Genomic DNA, 19,546 nt, shown 5'->3' with positions numbered 1-19,546 from the left:
GACACAATATGGTGCAATTTTCAGACGGATCCGTCCCCCATTGACTTTCAATGTAAGGTCTGAATACAAATTACACTTAGACTTTTTTCTGAAATATAATGCAAACGGATCCGTTCTGAACCGATACCATTGTTTGCATTATAGGAGCGGATCCGTCTGTACAAATACCAGACGGATCCGCTCCGAACGCAAGTGTGAAAGTTAAGCCATTCATACATTGCCTGTCCAAAAAAAAAGTCGCCACCTGGATTTAACTAAGCGAATAGTTCTGAGCCTCTTATTAGATAATTACTGCAGGGGCGATTATCTTCCAGCTGGCAATAAGTTATTTAACCCCAACTGGTGCAATGAGTTGCTTCTCATTTCTTAAACAACCATGTCGAAAGACACATCTCGTGGTCGTGGAAAAGATGTTAGTCTGTTTGAGAAGGGACAAGGCATGCATCAAGCAGAGAAAACATCTAAGGAAACTGCAGAAACGACTAAAATTGGGTTTAGAACTGTCCAATGCATTATTAAAAACTGGAAGGATAGTGGGGACCCATCGTATTCGAGGAAGAAATATGGCGGGAAAAAAATCCTGAATGATCGTGATCGGCGATCACTTAAACGTATGGTGAAATCAAATTGAAGAAAAACAACAGCAGAACTCAGGGCTATGTTTAATAGTGAAAGTAAGAGCATTTCCACATGCACAATGCGGGATTGGGACTGGACAGCTGTGTAGCCGTAAGAAAACCACTAATCAGTGAGGCAAACCAGAAAAAAAGGCTTCAATTTGCTAGGGAGCATAAGGCCTCATGCACACGACCGTTGTTGTGTCCCGTGTCCGTTCCGTTTTCTGTGATTTTCTGCGGACCCATTGACTTTCAATGGGTCCGTGGAAAACTCAGCTAATTCACCGTTTGTCATCCGTGATCCGTGTTTCCAGTCCGTGAAAAAAATAAGACCTGTCCTATTTTTTTCACGGACAATGGTTCGCGGACCCATTCAAGTCAATGGGTCCGTGAAAAAACACGGAGGCACACAAGATTGTCATCCGCGTCCGTGTTAGTTTTTTTCCTATCATTTGCATGGCAAACTTGACTTAGATTTTTTTTTTACTTTCCTTCATGTCTGGAGATCCTCCAAAAATAAAGGAAGACACACGGAAATAAAAACGGACACTGATCACGGAACAACGGAACCCCTTTTTGCGGATCACAAATAAAATCCTGTCGTGTGCATGAGGCCTAAAGATTGGACTCTGGAGCAATAGAAGAAGGTCATGTGGTCTGATGAGTCCAGATTTACCCTGTTCCAGAGTGATGGGCGCATCAGGGTAAGAAGAGAGGCAGATGAAGTGATGCACCCACCATGCCTCGTGCCTACTGTACAAGCCTGTGTGGGCAGTGCTATGATCTGGGGTTGCTGCAGTTGGTCAGGTCTAGGTTCAACAACAGTATGTGCTCCAAGAATGAGGTCAGCCGACTACCTGAACATACTGAATGACCAGGTTATTCCATCAATGGATTTTTTCTTCCCTGATGCCACGGGCATATTCTAAGATGACAATGCCAGGATTCATCGGGCTCAAATTGTGAAAGAGTGGTTCAAGGAGCATGATTGACATCATTTACACATGGATTGGCCACCACAGTGTCCGGACCTTAACCCCATTGAGAATCTTTGGGATGTGCTTGAGAAGGCTTTGCGCAGCAGTCAGACTTTACCATCATCAATGCAAGATCTTGGTAAAAAATTAATGCAACACTGGATGGAAATAAATCTTGTGACATTGCAGAAGCTTATCGAAACAATGCCACAGCGAATGCGTGCTGTAATCAAAGCTAAAGGCGGTCCAACGAAATATTTTTGGTGGCAACTTTTTTTCTTGGATGGGCAGTGTATCTATGGGGCCACGGATCTGTGTACCTGTTCCGCAGATTATAGAGCATGTCCTATTCTTCTCCATATTGTGGATGAGAATAGCCTTTTCTAGTGATGTGAGTGGGATACACACAGAAGGTGTCTGTATTTTGCGGATCCATTATTTAAAGTGGTATTCCGGTAGGTGCAAGTTATCCCATATATGCAGGATAGGGGATAACTATCAGATCGGCGGGGGTCCTACCACTGGGACCCCCACCAATCACGAGAAAGGGGGTCCCTACTGCTCCCCTGAAATGACCGGGGCAGTCAGTCGCACATGTGCTTTGACGCTACATTCATTTCTATGGGAATTCCGGAGATAGTCCCTGCTCATGTGTGACCAGCCGCTCCGTTCATTTTAGGGGAGCAGGGGACCCGCAGGGAGTACAAGGCCCCCTTTCTCATAATTGGTGGGGGTCCCAGCCATAGGACCCCCACCGATCTTATAGTTCTTCCCTATCCTGTGGATAGGGGATAACTTGTACCTACCGGAATACCCCTTTAAGGGGTCTGTGTGCGTGAAGCTTTAAAGGAAAGGCTGAAGGGGTGCATTATCTATTGCCAGGCTTGATCTGCTGTGTGCCGGAGTGAGATGCGCCAGATTTATTAAAAGACAGATGCCTGTTAATAAATCCCTGCACCAGAAACTCAAATCTGTGCCAACCAGGGCCTGGCGTATCCTCCAGCTGTAATTAACGTTAGTTTCTGGAAATAAATCTTCCCCTGGGTCGTCTTCGCTTTCTGAGTTCACAGCTGAATGAAAAACTGAACGTGGGAGCCCAGGCTTAGGCCTCATGCACACGTCTGTGTCCATTTTGCGCCCCGCAAACCACAGATCTGCAAAAAACTGATTCGGTCCATGTGCCATCTGTATTGTTTTTTTCCAGACCCATTGAAGTGAATGGTTCTCATTTTGGGGACTTATTCTATCTTTTTACGGAACAGACATACAGATGCAGAAAAATGATCCTTATGTCCGTTTTGCAGAAAGATAGAACATGTCCTATACTTGGTTGCAAAACGCAGACCACGGACCCATTGAAGTAATTGGGTCGGCAAAAAATGCGGATGCAACACAGATGTTATGGACTGCAGAATACATTCAGTCGTGTGCATGACGCCTTAGGACTAGTTCATGCAGAATATTTTTTGCCCTCCGATTCAGCATGGAGAAACGCCTGAAATCTAACTAAGGCCCCAGTTCCAGCTAAAGATAAACAGCCCCTTGGCATGATGCTGCCACCACCATGCTTCACTGTGGGCATGGTGTTCTTTTGGTGATGTGCAGTGTTGTTTTTGTGCCAAACATATCTTTTGGAATTATGGCCAAAAAGTTCAACCTTGGTTTCATCAGAGCATAACACCTTTTCCCACATGCTTTTGGGAGACTTCAGATGTGTTTTTGCTAAATGTAGCCTGGCTTGGATGTTTTTCTTCATAAGAGAAGGCTTTCATCTTGCCACTCTACCCCATAGCCCAGACATATGAAGAATACGGGAGATTGTTGTCACATGTACCACACAGCCAGTACTTGCCAGATATTCCTGCAGCTCCTTTAATGTTGCTGTAGGCCTCTTGGTAGCCTCCCAGACCAGTTTTCTTCTCGTCTTTTCATCAATTTTGGAGGGACGTCCAGTTCTTGGTAATGTCACTGTTGTGCCATATTTTCTCCACTTGATGATGATGACGTCTTCACTGTGTTCCATGGTATATCTAATGCCTTGGAAATTCTTTTGTACCCTTCTCCTGACTGATACCTTTTAACAACAAGATCCCACTGATCTGGAAAAAGTTCTGAAATGATTTATCTTTGTCTCATTTTTTTTTTTACATCACAGAAACCTGACATTTTAACAGGGGTGTGTAGACTTTTTATATCCACTGTATATTTCCATTCCCTAAAGACCAGAGACTACCTCTCCTCTTTCTTAAAGGGATTGTTTAGCTTTTATTAAGTGATAGCCTATCCTCAGAATAGGATATTGCCAGCTGATTCGCTGAAAGTCGGTTCTGGAATTACGCAGCGACCCTCAGGGAGATGGGTACAACAGCAGCGCTGCAGTGAGTGATAAAGCTGTGTACTCCTGGCGCCGGTGCTACAGCTGATCGGCAGGGGGTGTAGGATGTCGGATCACCACCGATCAGCTAGTGATGGCCCTTTAAATCCACTCCAGTTTTTTTTCTTCAAAAACTGCATCAGTATACGAGAGGTATCTCCCAGGCTTGGCTATCTTCTCCTCGTTAAAAAATTTGGACATAGTTGCACACAATGTTCTGTTCTCCGCTTGGTTAAATTTGGAGGTTTACTGAATTATGCATACTTTCTTTTGCAGGTTCCTTATGGATCTGAACAGTGCCAGCAGCGTCGTACTTCAGGTCCTGACCCAGGCAAGCAGCCAAGATTCGGCAGTTCTGAAGCCGGCCGAGGAGCAGCTCAAGCAGTGGGAGACCCAGCCTGGCTTCTACAGCGTCCTCTTGGTAGGTGCTGCTAATATGCCGCAGGATCAAGACAAGTTAGAGCCATGCTGCGCGGCGTGCTCCGTTAGCTGTAATAATGGAAGGCAGCCTGCGCGCTGACAAAAGGATCCGATAACTTTATTTAGGAATCTTAGGAAAGTTAAAATCCAAGTTGCCTGCGTGTGTTGAGGCGCGCTATAACTTAGCATGCTGCACGCTCGAAACATGTAGGCAGCTTGGATTTTAAAGAGGACCTGTCCCCTCTCCTGACATGTCTATTTCAGTAACTACTTGTGTTCCCCAGGCAATTCAAATTCTGGACCCCCCCCCCAGATGATAGCACCCAGTTATTCTTCTAGTAGGAATACTAGCAGAACAGCACAAAATAGTCATTTGGAATACAATTATTTACTAAAACAAACATGTCAGGTGACAGCTCCTTTTTTACTTTTCTACGTGTCCTAAAGATTTTGGAGGTCATTTATTTAGACGCTGGTCTTAATAACCCTATAGCTGGCGTTGGATCCGCCAAAGTTATGTAGAGGCGCTGGTCTGTGCATAACTTTGGCGTATCCATCTCCTGTCTAAATGTAAGAGCTTCCTTGCTGGTTTACATTTAGACCATTTTCTACCCCTAAAACAGGCGTAGAAAATGATGAATGAGACGGGCCTTCCAGCCCATCCCCTTCCCCCTCACGGACAATTTTTTTTAGATCTGGCGTGAGCTGGGCAAAATAGCAGATTGCAGCACAAATGACCTTTGCGCTGCAATCTGCGCCAGAAATACGCCTAATAATACCGTATTTCTGATTGTAATTGACTCCCTTTATCCCTAAGTGTTGGAGGTCTCCCACTTTGCTGCTGACTTTGTTCCTGGTAGCCAACCCTGCTTCTCTGTGCACCAGGAGGATTTATTTCTAAGGCCTCTTTCACACTGTCAGGCCTCGTTCACATTTCCATGTCTATATTACATCCGTGAAGACGTCATTGAAGCGTCTGTTTTTACCCTCCGCATGTCATCCGTATTCCACGGACGTTGCTCAGCTGAAAATCGATTTCGAGAGCATCTCCTATCGGCGGTCAGTGAAAAATAGACGCCATCCATGTTGTGTCCGTGATTTTCACTGACCCATAGGCTTCAGTGGGCATATTTGGTCCGCATCATGGACCAAAGTAGTGCATGTCTCGGTGATTTTTTTTCACTAACCCACAGTCAGTTAAAAAATACTGATGTGTGAACAGACACTTTGAAACAAATGGGTGCGTGTGCTGTTTGTGGAAATTGCAGACCGCACACGTCAGTGACATACGGAAATGTGAACGAGGCCTCAGTGATTGTGAGCCAAAACCAGGATTGGAGCCTTCACTGCAATAAGGTATAATGGAAAGATTTGCACCTGTTCTGTGTTTTGGACCTCCATCTGATTTTTGGCTCACAATCATGAATGATGAAAATCACTGATTAAACACTGAGCAAACACGGACTGTTTGAAAGTGGCTAAGATAACTAGGTGAGCTGATCCATACACTGTTTGCTTACTTGTTACTGCAAAACCCATTAGCCTCGTGGCTTAGTGGTTTTAATGTTCATACAGGTGCAGAACTGGATCTCTCGTAGATAATGTGGGGGAATTCTGGAACACATATTCTGTGCACCACATTTAGTGTTTTAGATACTTTTTTCAGCTCATCTGGAAGAGAGTAGTAAATGGGTTGTGGCCTCTGGAAAAAGGGGGTACATCTTAAAGCGACCCTCCAGTTCAAGAAAAAAACACATTAAAGCCTTATTCACGTGTCCGTGCTTAAATCCATGAAAAGGTGGTCAGTGTTGGGTCCATGTGTCAGTCTTTTGCTGTCCGTGTATCTTCTGTGTTTCACTGCACAGCTGAAAAATTATTTTCAAAGCATCTCTTCCTAATGATCTCTGAAGCACGGATGTAACACGGATGGCATCCATGGTTTTCACATACCTATAGACTGCATGATGGATCCGTGAACACGGGCAAAATAGAGCGTGCATCCGTGCTAAAAACAGGGACCCACGGACCGTGCTAAAATCCTGATGTGTCAATGCACACATTAAAATGAATGGGGTTGTGTGCTGTACGCGGAGAAGATGGACGTGGTACACTAACGTGTGAATGAGGCTTAACTGGGGATTGCACAGAACACTTACATGGTGCCCATCTTTTCAGCTGCAGATCCTCCATCATCTTCCGCCATGCGAGATGGCCGTACCGCTTCTCAGACTGCTTGTGCTTTTGGTAGTCCTAGACCCTTCCCGTTTGTCCAGCCCGGCTCTTGGATTGGCAGCAGGAAGTGTCTTGGTCTGCCAAACGTACAGTGTGCGTCAGGTGGTCTGAGAAGCAGTGCGGCCATTTTGGATGGCAGAAGAGAAGTCGGTGGTTCGGCAGCTGGAAATATGAAAAATGACGGCGCCATGAAAGTGTCGTGTTTAGTTCCCATTTAATGAGACAAATTCTTCCTTGAACCGGGGGGTCGCTTTAAACTGCAACAATATGTGCCAACATTTTTTAGCAAAATAAAGTAAACAAGTAATGTGTGGTATAAACTTAGGGGGTCATTTTGTTAAGACCGATGTTTAAGAGAAAGTTATGAGGAGGAGCCGGCCTCTAGGACTGTTCTATTGTGGGCCGGCTGTTCCATTCCGCAAAATGTGGAATACACACCGCCGGAATCCATGTTTTTGCGAATCCTTAATTTGCGTACCGCAAAACAACCAATGGTCATGTGCATGAGCCCTTACCTCTAGTCTCCCTTAATTTCTGTTTTCTTGTGGTATGGGAGAGGGTAATATGGGCATATGGGAGGTGCACTTTAAAGAGAACTTGTCAACAGGATCAACCCTATTAAAGGAGTTGTCTAACTTTAGTAAGGGGCATTTATCATGCAGAGAAAGTTAATACAAAGGCACTTACTAATGTATTGTGATTGTCCATATTGCCTCCTTTGATGGCTGGATTCATTTTTCCATTACATTATACACTGGATTCCGGTCACCGCTGCGGTGCCCGGGGCGGGAAATGCTGTGCATGTGTGCCTATGCATGCTCCCACAGGTCTCAGCAGGCGAGCAGAGGACACGAACCACAGACCTAAGGGCTCATGCACATGGCTGTTACCGTTTTTGCTGTTACACAGATACTGGCAATGTGTTCTGCACGGTTTGCGGAACGGAGCATCCTACCCTCTGTAGAGCTGTCCTATTCTTGTCTGTAGAACGGACATGTTCTATTTTTTTGCAAGGCCGTGGTGTGCTGTCCGCACCTTTTGTATCCCCATTGAAGTGAATTAGTCTGCATCTGAGCTGCAAAAAATGCGGATCGGATGTGGACAGAAAATACATTTGTGTGCAAGAACCCAAACACTGTGCTTGTAGGCAGGTCAGACAAGCCTCTCTACTAGTGGTCTGTCTGGAGCCTGTTCACCACTGCTCCCAGCACCTCCTAACAGCGAGAGGTCAGAACCGTCTAGATGGCGGGAAAATTGTTGAAACGACCATCTTGCTTCTTTCAGTCCAGTGATCTTCTCCCTATCAAAATCTGTTAACTGGGCAAAATGTCTTCAAGTGCATCTTAGAGGCATGTCTAGTAGTCAACGATCTCTCACCAATAGGTACACTACCCCAATGTGGCCTCTGAGAGCCTTTTTGTAGGACAGCGAGGGGAGCACTTTTAAACCCCCTTGTGGCAAGACACACCTGTAACCATTTACTTATATGCCTGAGACATAACTGCATGCCGAGATTTGCAGCAGTCCGACAGTTCTTTCTTGGTGCAATATTTTTTTCTTTTAATGAGTGTGTGTATATATGTGTCACGGACGTTCCCGCGACAGGTGGCAGGAGATCGGTGAGACTGGCAACATGTGGTTTGATCTGACAGGTTTTTCCCTGTGGATCAATAGGCGCCTGTGTTGTTTCTGGTAATGGCCACATTCCTTGCCTCAGGTGTTGCTAATGTGGTCATTTTACCTTCCTTATTTATTGTTGCTTGTCCCTCATTGCTGTGTGGTTTATAGCTTCAGTTTCAGTTGTGGATAGCTGGTGTGTGGATCTCGGCGGAGTTCCTGGTGCTTCCATAGCCCCTTTGAAGTTAAGTCTTTCTTTTCCCTTTTGTATTTTGTTTGGGTTCTGTGTGTTGCATTTTCCTATTGTTTGTATTAGGCCTGAAGGAGACTCCTGTTCTTCCTTCCTTTTGGAGGAACAGGTAGTTCTCGTCCCTGCCATTCGTACCAGGGTCCTATAGGGCTAGATAGGACACTAGGTATTCCTACGTATGAACTCTCCTACCTCTGGGGTCTGTTCATACTGGTAGATAGACAGTCAGGATCTTGGTTAGGGTTTTACTAGGAGGTGTCCATCTTCCTTCCCTAGTTCTCAGACCTGATTCCCTGTTCCCCGGTTCCCCCCTTCCCTCTTATGCTCGGTGTGGTGTTTCTCTCCCACACTGAAGCATGACAGTATGTATGTATGTATGTATGTATATATAATATATGTTATGAAGTTGTGGCAGTTGTGTTCAGCGCAGTAGCTTCAGCCCTATACAAGGGCCTTTTTTAATTTGCTTTGCTTTAAACACAATTGAATAGATTATGTGTTTTTCACCACATCTTTTACAGTGCTGCAACTTTTCTGTTGTATGGGACTGTGGTTCAAGGTTCAGCTTGCTGACAGCCGTCTGGTCTCCAGAAAGCTGCTTCCCTACACATATATCACTGGCGCAGCAAAACCCGGCAGGGGATTGAATTTTTTCATGACAGCCCTGCAACAATAACACTTCACTCCCAGAATACAGAATGCTCACACATCGCCCATGTACTGCTGATGGAGCCTAGGCCATGTTCACACTGCGTTTACTTTCCTCTTGGCTTCCATGTTTTAAGCGGGTTGTCCGCTTTTTTTATATTGATGGCCTATCCTCAGGATAGATCATCAATAGTGTTCAGCGAAGCGAACTTGGGATGCTTAATCCGAAGTTGCTTCGTTCAACACTTCGGAATAATATTGTACTGAGATCCGTGTCCGTACAGTATTAAAATGTATGGGCTGCAATGAGCTGAAGTTAGTTGTTCACAAAGTCGCACGAGTTGGCGTTGAATAAATTGGTAGTTGATTTTTAAAGTGAAAAACCACTTTAAAACTTGGAACCGAACTCTGCTTCGGTTCCAAGGTACTAGTCGGAACAGAACCTGAGTTCAGTTCCAAGTTTGAAAGTGGTTTTCCACTTTACGAACCAACTACCGAAGTTATTCAACGCCAACTTTGGCTCTTTGGAGCCCAAACGGTCTAATACTGTACGGAGATCAATATCGACTAATCAATATCAGATGGGAGAAGGGCCGACTCAGTTGTAATTACAGCTGATCGCCGCTACAGCTGCGATGGCGATCAGGTAAACAGTGACGAGAAGGCAACACTTGTTTCAAACAGCTGATCGGCGGAGGAGCCAAGAGTTGGCCCCTCGCAGATATAGCATTGATGACCTATCCTGAGGATAGGCCATCAGTATTAAAAAAAACAGCAAAAAACGACAATACCTGAGGATGGTATTCAAACATATACCATGATGGATCTATCCACTTAAAGGGGTTCTGCACCTTGTTTTAACTGATGATCTATCCTCTGGATAGATCATCAGCTTCTGATCGGCGGGGATCCGACACCCGGGACCCCCGCCGATCAGCGGTTTGAGAAGGCAGCGCCGCTCCAGCAGCGCCGCGGCCTTCTCACTGTTTACCGCCGCCCCACTGACGTCACGACTAGTATCAACTAGCGTGGGCGGAGCTAAGCTCCATTAAAGTGAACAGAGCTTAGCCCCACCCACGCTAGTTGATACTAGTCGTGACGTCAGTGGGGCGGCGGTAAACAGTGAGAAGGCTGCGGTGCTGCTGGAGCGCCGCTGCCTTCTCAAACAGCTGACCCTAAATCTAGCAGAGCAATGAGTGGGGAGATCTCTGGATCCATGTGAGGTACAGGGCTGGTTCTAGCTTTGTTAGAAAAAGGTTGTCATGTACTGTATGATGTCTGATTTTCATTTTTTACATTACTCATGGGATAACCCCTTTAAGTGAGACAGTTCCTCTTCGGATTTCATTTCATTTGCTTTGTGTACACTTACATGGATGGTCCAGTTCTCTATCCGTCTGCGCTCCTGTCACATGCTGGTACCCATGACACGATGGGTCTTTTCCTGTTCTGCTAAATGGGTTAATAAAGGCTCCAGCTCATGGATTTTTGTATCTCGTGTGCATTTCCTTATGTCAGCCTGATCCACTGAGATTTCCGCCTTTCACTTGACTTTCCGGGAGCCGCATTTGCTTCATTTATCTTATTTTGTATTGACAGTCCTTTCTTCTGCTGTCAGCTCTATTGTCACACTTTATCTACATCCAAGTGGCACTTTTTAACGGTTTCTTGCTGTTCTTACGCGTTCCGGCACCTCCACTGTTCTTTTCTTTTATACATCACATATATTTTTTTGTTATATTCTTTTATCATATTTAGTTTTGCATTCAGCCTGCAGACACTTGACATCAATGACTATAGACAGCTTGATGTTTTAGACTGCTTATGTAAACACGCTCTCAAACTTTGTTGAAGGGCATTTCTGGAGTTTTCAGTCGATGCTCTGTCATTAGGACGAAAGGCTGAGATGGGAATAACCCCATTAAGCTCCAGCCGAGGTATATAAATGCAGTGTCAGGCAGCACTGCGACCTACGCCGTTTCCTTAAAGGGGTTGCGAAGCATATTGTATATTTGTCAAACCAGCACCTGGATGTGAATATATTTATAATTGCAAGTAATTAAAAATGTAGTATAGGCAGTGAGCCATTTAATAAAATGTATCTTTCTCGCTCTTATCATTTGGGGACACAGGGGGTATAGCTGCTGCTGCCACTAGGAGGTGACACTAGGCTGAAAGTGATAACCACCCCCTGCCGGCTATATCCCCTCCAGCCTGGAGAGAGCATATCAGTTTTTAGCTTAGTGTCGTAGGAGGCAGACCTTCCTGCTTATAGGGCGGTTTCCTTTAGTTTTTTTTTTCTCTTTTCCCTTTTAGGTATGGGAGACAGTCGCCTAGCCTCTCTGTCTACCCGTGGAGCAAGACCGGTGTCGTTTTACCTCACCGCCCGACCTCCCCACAGAAAAAAAGGTGGTCCAGGGCAGCCTCGCTCCCCTGCATCCCGCCAGCCAAAGGGTCACCTGGATCTGTGAAGACCCTCCCGCCATTCCAGACTCCTGCCACTTTGGTGCCAGCTGCTGAAGAGGTGACCCTGCTGACCCTGCTGGGTGAGTAGTTTACCCCCTTCTCCCTTCGGGTCTCATCCTCTCCACTGGACCACAGGGGGATACTTACCCCCCTCCCTCTGCTTATTGCGCCACAGGAAGCACCTAAGGAGACTCCCGCTCTTCACTCAAGCCACCGTTATCCAGGCCGGCCACCTCACAACCTCGGGCCTACCTGTGATTTCTTCCAGTTCGTCGCAATTTCCTTGGATTTGGCAACGGCACTGAGAGTCTTCACGAAAGTGCTCGCTCCTCTCCTGGCCCTTCTTCGTCCCAGGGGTATCATCCTGATTCCCTATCTGGGCGACATCTTGGCCAAGCAGCACCTTTCAGTCGAAACAAGGTCAGTCTACGTATCACTCTGGATACCCTAGCATGTACCTGGGGATGGTCCTTCACATGGACATGGCGTTAGTGCGCCTCCCTCTGGACAAGCGGCTAGCCCTCCTGCGGTTAGTCCGGCTTCTCCTCCGGCGCAGGTGCACATCAATTCGGTTTTAGGTCTTGGGTGCAATGGTCGCTTCCTTCGAGGCAGTTCTGTTTGCACAATTTCACAACCGTCCCCTTCAACGGGCGATTTGTGTCGTCCTGGGATAAATCACCAGAATCCTTGGACCATTACTTCGTCCTGGTTCGGTACTCAGGTGGTGGCTCTCGGCCCAAATTTTGGAGTCAGGGAAATCCCTCCTCCCGGTCTCATGGACGGTTATAACAACCGAGGTCAGTCTTTAGGGTTGGGGCTGAGTCTTCCTGGACAGTCCAAGGCTTATGGTCTCAGTCGGAATCCAGACTGCCAATCAACATCCCGGAGCTCCGGGCCATTCATCTGGCCCTCCTCCATTGGACCCCTCTCCTGAGGGGCCGGCCGATTCGGATCCAGTCAGACAACTCTACGGCTGTGGCTTACATCAATCATCAAGGGGGAACCCGCAGTGGGCAGAGACGCTCTATCGGCGGTCTACATTCCAGGAGTGGAGAATTGGACTGCGGAGTTCCTCAGTTGGACGACTGTGGACCCGGGAGAATGGTCCCTACACCCGGAGGTGTTCGACTCTATTTGTCTCCGTTGGGGTCAGCCGGAAGTGGACTTGATGACATCCAAACTCAACAACAAGCTCTCTGCCTTCTTCTCTCGGACAAGAGATCCCAGAGCGTGCGCCGTAGATGCACTGGTGCCGCTATGGGACGGGTTCTTTCTACTGTACCTCTTCCCTCCTATTCCCCTCCTTCCCCGAATTCTGCGCAGGATCAGGATGGAGGGCATCCAGATGATCCTTATCGCTTTGGATTGGCCCCGTCGCACGTGGTACTGCCGATATCATTCTCCTAGGAGACACGCCGTGGCCTCTTCCGCTCCGAAGCGATCTTCTCTCTCAGGGAAATGTCTTCCACCAGCATTTAGAGTCGCCGGCGTGGCTGTGGAGTTTATCTGTGTGCGGCTGATGTGGGAATACAATTCAGCCAGGGATTAAATATTCGGCTTTAAGCACAAAAGATGAATGCAGAAGCTGCACACAGACAGGAGGCCACTGGAAGCTGCGCCTCTGTTATCCTCGGCACTCGCCCAGAACATTCACTTAAAATGCAGATAGCAGGCCGGTAATTTTGATAATGGTGGCTGTCTGGCCTTTCTCTTTCATTATACCGGAAATCTCGCCATGTAATCGGCGCGGAGGCCATTTCTAAGAGGCATGTAATTGCACCTCGCAAATGACAGCTTACTTTGCTGCTCATTTTGCGAGGAGCTTGGATGATGCCACGTCCCTGTGTTGTGTCTGATCTAATTTAATTTGGAAGCTTGCAGTCTAGAGGGAAAACTTATCACGAGGGGAATGTTCCAGGTCAGTTTTGCAGGAGTCTGTGTTGCTGGAATTTGGGCCAAATTTATCAAATGTGGCACAGTGATACATTTAGTGCATCTGGTCACCGCTCCTAATATGTCTGTTTTAGTAAAAAAAAACAATGTTAAAACAGTTTTGCAGCATCCTTTCTAAGAACTCTGCACCGTTCCTCTGTTACTCCCGCATCAAATTTATGTGCTAACTTGGTGTGGCCGGTTCGGGGTGCGTCTCTGCACGCTCACATTGTCCATTTAGTGCTAGCAGTGTCAGACTCTGTTGGAGACATACCCCTATGGCAAGAGAAATGGTAACACCCAGTTGGCAATGTATTCCTAAGTTGCTAAGAGGAATAACTGAGGAATAGTGCAACGCAGAGTTATAGGTAAACATACTCTAGAACTGTTATTTTCTGGGGAATACGAATACCAGACATGTCAGGAGTGTTGACAGGTCCTTTATAAAGGGTTCTCCCAGTAGGACATCTTATCCTCCATCTGCTGGATAAGGGATCAGTGTCTGATTGGCGGGGGTCTGACTGCTGGGGCCCTTGCCGGTAACTAGAATGAGGGCCCGTGCTTCCCTATTGAATGGAGCAGCAGACTCAGACTTTTTGAAGTAAGAATTCCGGATGGCAGGACTGGATAAATTTCACTTCCTAGATGTTTTGTTTAATTGCAAAAAAAAATTGAATTTCCTTTCAGCACAACAGACTGCGCTTTCTTAGATAGAGGGCCGCCCCCAAAAAGTAGTGTTTTCATATTATTATTATTATTTTTTTTTAAACCTTGTGGCCTGTGGACAATCTGTTATACCTGGGGAAATCCTTCTGGTGCATTTCTAATCTTCACATAGTCTAAGTGTTCGGTCACAAGGAGCAGCCGTGATCTGGTTGGGTAATGGCCTTGCTGCGGTCAAGAACCGTGCAGCCAATTAGCCCGCGGCATCCGTTCATTTAACTAATGAAGAATGCACTGTATAGTCCGTCTTCATTGTTTTTCACCACGTGGCACCTTCAATAAAGAAGGACTATAAGTGTGGTCATTAGTTAAATGAAAGGCAGCTGCGGCTAATTGGCCATGCAGTTCTTGGCCGCAGCACGGCCACTACCTGACCGGATCACAGACGCTCCGCGTGGCCATACCCTAACTCTCGAGACTCACAGGTGTTTATTATTCAATGTTTACCTACTGATTAAATATACAGTCAGGTCCATAAATATTGGGACAGCGACACAATTCTAATATTTTTGGCTCTATACACCACCTCAATGGATTTGAAATGAAACAAACAAGATGTGCTTTACCTGCAGACTGTCAGCTTTAATTTGAGGGTATTTACATCCAAATCAGGTGAACGGTGTAGGAATTACAACAGTTTGCATATGTGCCTCCCACTTGTTAAGGGACCAAAAGTAATGGGACTAAAGAGGACCTTTCACCAGAATAAAAAATCTAAACTAAGCATACAGACATGAAGTGCGGCGCCCAGGGATCTCCCTGCACTTACTGTTATCCCTGGGCGCCGCTCCGTTCTCCCGGTATAGGCTCCGGTATCTTCATATGTTCAGATGAACTGGGTGGAGCCTGCCGATGTCTCCTTCTCCCAGGCTGTAGCGCTGGCCAATCGCAGCGCTCAGCTCATAGCCTAAGAGGTTTTTCTTTCTCCCAGGCTGTGAGCTCTGCGATGCGATTGGCCAGCGCTACAGCCTGGGAGAAGGAGACGCCGGCAGGCTCCACCCAGTTGAGGCGAACATATGAAGATACCGGAGCCTATACCAGGAGAACGGAGCCGATTTTTTGCTAGATTACTGCCTCTCAGACCCTTGCCCAGCTCCTGCAGAAGTGTCCGGCCCAATGGACACAGAATCGCGTTGAGCGGGCTGAGAGAGCCAAGCTTAGGTAGCCAATCTGGTAGTAGTCCAGATCAATATTGCGCCCCACTGTATGCCTATACAGGAACCTGACTGAAGTGAGGTTTGCTGTCTCAGTTGGCCGGGTAGAGGGGCACTGACTGATGTGGGGTGACAATTTTGGATGCACTTGATCAACCAAGTAATTATTCCATCTTCATTCTGAGACGGGCTGATCCTGTTTGCATCCTGCGGATAGTGCGACAAGTGGTGGCTGAATACACACCTCATACTTGTTGGCATCCGTTATTATATTTGTGGGCAGCAACTTCGGTACCCCACACTGCACAGAAATAAGCCTAACACCTTCAGGTCAGGGTCAAGAAGTGATTATACAGACCCTCCTCTGTGTGTGGGGTCTGTGAGTTTGGTAGTGGGAGATTATTTGCTCTATCCCGCTACACACCTAATCCCACAATTGCCTGTCTCTGATTTAAGAGAACTACAGATTCGCCGTTTTTAAATATAATTTACTAATAAAGAATTTTTGTTTTATTTTTAACCGCCCTTCAGGCAGTGACATACATACCCTAACGCTCACATAATGAAGAGAGACTACCAGGGCATGTCGGGGTATTGCTTACATGACAATTCCCTAATTGCTTGCTATAGTTTTAGGATCACATTGTGGGTTGTCTGTAAGATTTCGATGCGGTCATTGTGTATTTTCTTATTCTTTATTACATTGATTTCAAAAGTAACTTTTATACCATAACTTACTCCCTGTTTTTTTATCTGCAGAATATCTTCACAAATCATTCCCTGGATGTCAATGTCCGGTGGTTGGCCGTGCTCTACTTTAAGAATGGGATTGATCGCTACTGGAGGAGGGTGGCCCCAAAGTAAGTGACCTTCTCCCAGTCCCTGTGATGGCCCCGCCGTCCACACCCGTTCTCTCTTTCTTGGTCCCTAAGCGTCTGATTTGTCTCACGTTGGAGCTTCCATCTTGGTGGGGTGTTGTCTTTGTATTTTAGTATGTGTCATGGCAAAGACCAAAGCTGGTCCAGTCTCAATCCTCATGCTTAGTGTGAGCTCTGATGTAATCACTGACAGTTTTGTAGGAGGAGGACACATTCTTGTATCTTTTATGAATGACATTTTATAAATATAGAAACATCTGCAGGACTATATATGAGCATACATGGAAATATTCTGGTGTCATGGCAAGCGATAATAGTAAAAAAAGAGCTGATGAGCATTTGAAGACAGAACATATTTGGGGTTCTGCCCCACATACTATACCTTTTTTGGTGCAGCCTTTTTTATTAATTTTTTTGGCATTTTTGGCCTAAAATGGATTCTTCGAGTACAGCCGTTTAAATAACGTTATCTTTATTATGCAGGTTCTGATGAACATGGCAGTATCAGCTATGTGTGTGTTTGTTGTTATAACACTTTAAACAAAAAGTGAATACATTTATTTAGAACTATTAAAGGGTTTGTCCGGGTTCACAGCTGAACCTGGTCATACCCCTGTTCTCACCCAGCCAGCCCTCCTAATATGAGCATTCAATGCTTTCCCTTGCCCTGCACTGGATTGCGCATGGCAAGGGCATTTTTGTTTTTAACACTATTAGGCCTCATGCACACAGCCATTGTTTAGGTCCGCATCCGAGCCGCAGTTTTGGCGGCTTGGATGCGGACCCATTCACTTCAATAGGGCTGCAAAAGATGAGGACAGCTCTCCGTGGGCTGTCCGCATCCGTTGCTATTTTCTGTGGTCCGCAAAAAAAATAACCTGTCCTATTCTTGTCCGCGTTTGGCGGACAAGAATAGCTAATTATATTAATGGCTGTCCTTGCCGTTCCGCAAATTGCGGAACGCACATTCACACCATCCGTGTTTTTGGGATCCGCGGTTTGCTGGACCACAAAACACACAACGGTGGTGTGCATGAAGCCTTAGGCAGAGGCTTCCACCCGGCAGTGTTCCCGGTGACGTCACCATCTCTGATGGGCGGGCTTTAGCACTGCCCTAGCTGTTTTACACGCTAGGGCAGTGCTAAAGCCCACCCATTAGTGCCAGTGACGTCATCGGGCTCACTGCTAGGTGGAAGCCTCCGACAAACAGCTCCTATGGAGAGCCCGGTACATCACCGGATCTCCTCAAAAGAACCTTTGTCCTGTGCGATTCATTGCAGGGCAAAGGAGAGCATCGGAGCATAAAATGCTCCGATGCTCATATTAGAGGCCTCTGCCTGGATAAAAATGGGGGTGTGTCCCATTCATTTTTGTATACCATTACATTATAATCTGTCGCTTATAGACTGACAGGCTGTCTATTAAGTCTCATTCACATGACCTTGTCTGTTCCTTGGTCTTGTCGGTGAGATAAAGCAAATGCTTAATATAAAAGATAGGATCAAAGGAAAAATTTCAAAGGGAGTTCATCCTAGAGGTGGACATATAAACATAGAAACATTTGGACCATCTGGTCTGCCAAATATACTGAATACTATGGATAGCCCCTGGCCCTATCTTATATGAAGGATCGCCTTATGCCTATCCCATGAATGCCTAAACTCCTCCACTGTATTTGCAGCTACCACTTCTGCAGGAAGGCTATTCCATGCATCCACTACTCTCTCAGTAAAGTAATACTTCCTGATATTACTTTTAAACCTTTGCCCCTCTAATTTAAAACTATGTCTCTTGTAGCAGTTTTTCTTCTTTTAAATATTCTCTCCTCTTTTACCTTGTTGATTCCCTTTATGTATTTAAAGGTTTCTATCATATCCCCTCTGTCTCGTCTTTCTTCCAAGCTATACATGTTAAGGTCCTTTAATCTTTCCTGGTAAGTTTTATCCTGCAATCCATGTACTAGTTTAAAACACCTCAAAAAGAGATCGTTGTTAATTTAATTATGTTGTGCAATCAGTAAAACATGGTACAAGCGTCTATGCCAAAATATAAATGATTTATTATACAATAATTCAGAATACAATCAAAAAATCAGTAGAAAAACTCAATAATATGCAATATCACACAGTGATATGCAGTACCCAAAATTCACCACTAGATGGCTCTAACAGAATACCAGGGTTCCATAACACTTCTCAAACAAAAATGTAATACAAGCCGCCTCGACCACATTTGTGAGATATAAAACTCGATAATGATAAGGACAGATACGAACCCTTGCTCTGCTCAAACTATGACTAATCTTGGATATCGGGTAGTATTGTTACATAAGTTTTAAATTATCAAGCCTGATACAGACTATGAAACATTCCAATCAAAGATTCTCTCTTGATATCAATATTGGATCTTTTTTTCAGTAATATGCATCTTTATTGAATAGTGATAATATTGATGTAGTACATCTAACATTACACATCCGCAATAAAGCGGGGATTTTCCTAAATATCAAGCTAATTAATTAAATCAATACTACATATACTGTATTTTTCGCCCCATAAGACGCACTTTTCCCCCCCCAAAAATGGGGGGGGGGGGGGGTAATGCCCCTGCGTCTTATGGGGCGAATGCTGACAGTTTAACATCGCTGGATGATGCGATGTACGAGCGAGTGGGGGCCGGGGGAGGGACTGGTAGGAGGAGCTGGGGGCCGGGAATAGCGGCGGGGCGGTGCAGTCAGTGTACTATAGCTCCGCCGCTCCGGTATAGTAATATAAAATGTCTTATTCAATTAAAATGTATTACATATGCCCCTTCACTCCTAAATTCCTAATAGTACCTTACATCCTATTCCTAATAGGTTCTGTACGATGCCGGCAGGCTGGCCGGGCGGGCGGCAGCGTAACTTCCTGATGTCACGTGCCTGCACCGCCTACTTTATGAATGAAGCAGGCGGCGCAGGCAAGTGACGTCAGTGAGTGACGCGCCAGCCGCCCGGCGTTGTACAGAACCGGCGTTGTACAGAACCTATTAGGAATAGGATATAAGGTACTATTAGGAATTTAGGAGTGAGGGGGCATATGTAATAAATTTTAATTTAATAAAATTAAATCCGTGGATGGCACAGTTAAGGGGGTGGGGGTCTGTGGATGGCACTGTTATGGGCTGGGGGGTCTGTGGATGGCACTGTTATGGGCTGGGGGGTCTGTGGATGGCACTGTTATGGGCTGGGGGGGTCTGTGGATGGCACATATATAACAG

The 19,546-nt window shown here is 45.9% G+C and overlaps 1 protein-coding gene across 2 annotated transcripts in view; it reads left to right on the top strand.

Annotated features, from left to right (window-relative positions):
* IPO11 (importin 11) overlaps nt 1-19,546 on the top strand; it is a 482,369-nt gene that overhangs the window by 6,960 nt on the left and 455,863 nt on the right. For both annotated transcript variants that reach the window (XM_044276158.1, XM_044276159.1), the window contains exons 2-3: nt 4,245-4,389; nt 16,170-16,270. In XM_044276158.1, the coding sequence (XP_044132093.1) occupies nt 4,252-4,389; nt 16,170-16,270 (239 nt within the window). In that variant the 5' untranslated portion in view covers nt 4,245-4,251. The remainder of the gene's footprint in view (nt 1-4,244; nt 4,390-16,169; nt 16,271-19,546) is intronic.

This window comes from Bufo gargarizans, chromosome 1, assembly GCF_014858855.1.
Source record: "Bufo gargarizans isolate SCDJY-AF-19 chromosome 1, ASM1485885v1, whole genome shotgun sequence".
Taxonomy (NCBI): Eukaryota; Metazoa; Chordata; class Amphibia; order Anura; family Bufonidae; genus Bufo; species Bufo gargarizans.
The sequence above is the reverse complement of the archived record's forward strand: the minus strand, read 5'-3'. Positions and strand labels throughout refer to the sequence as shown.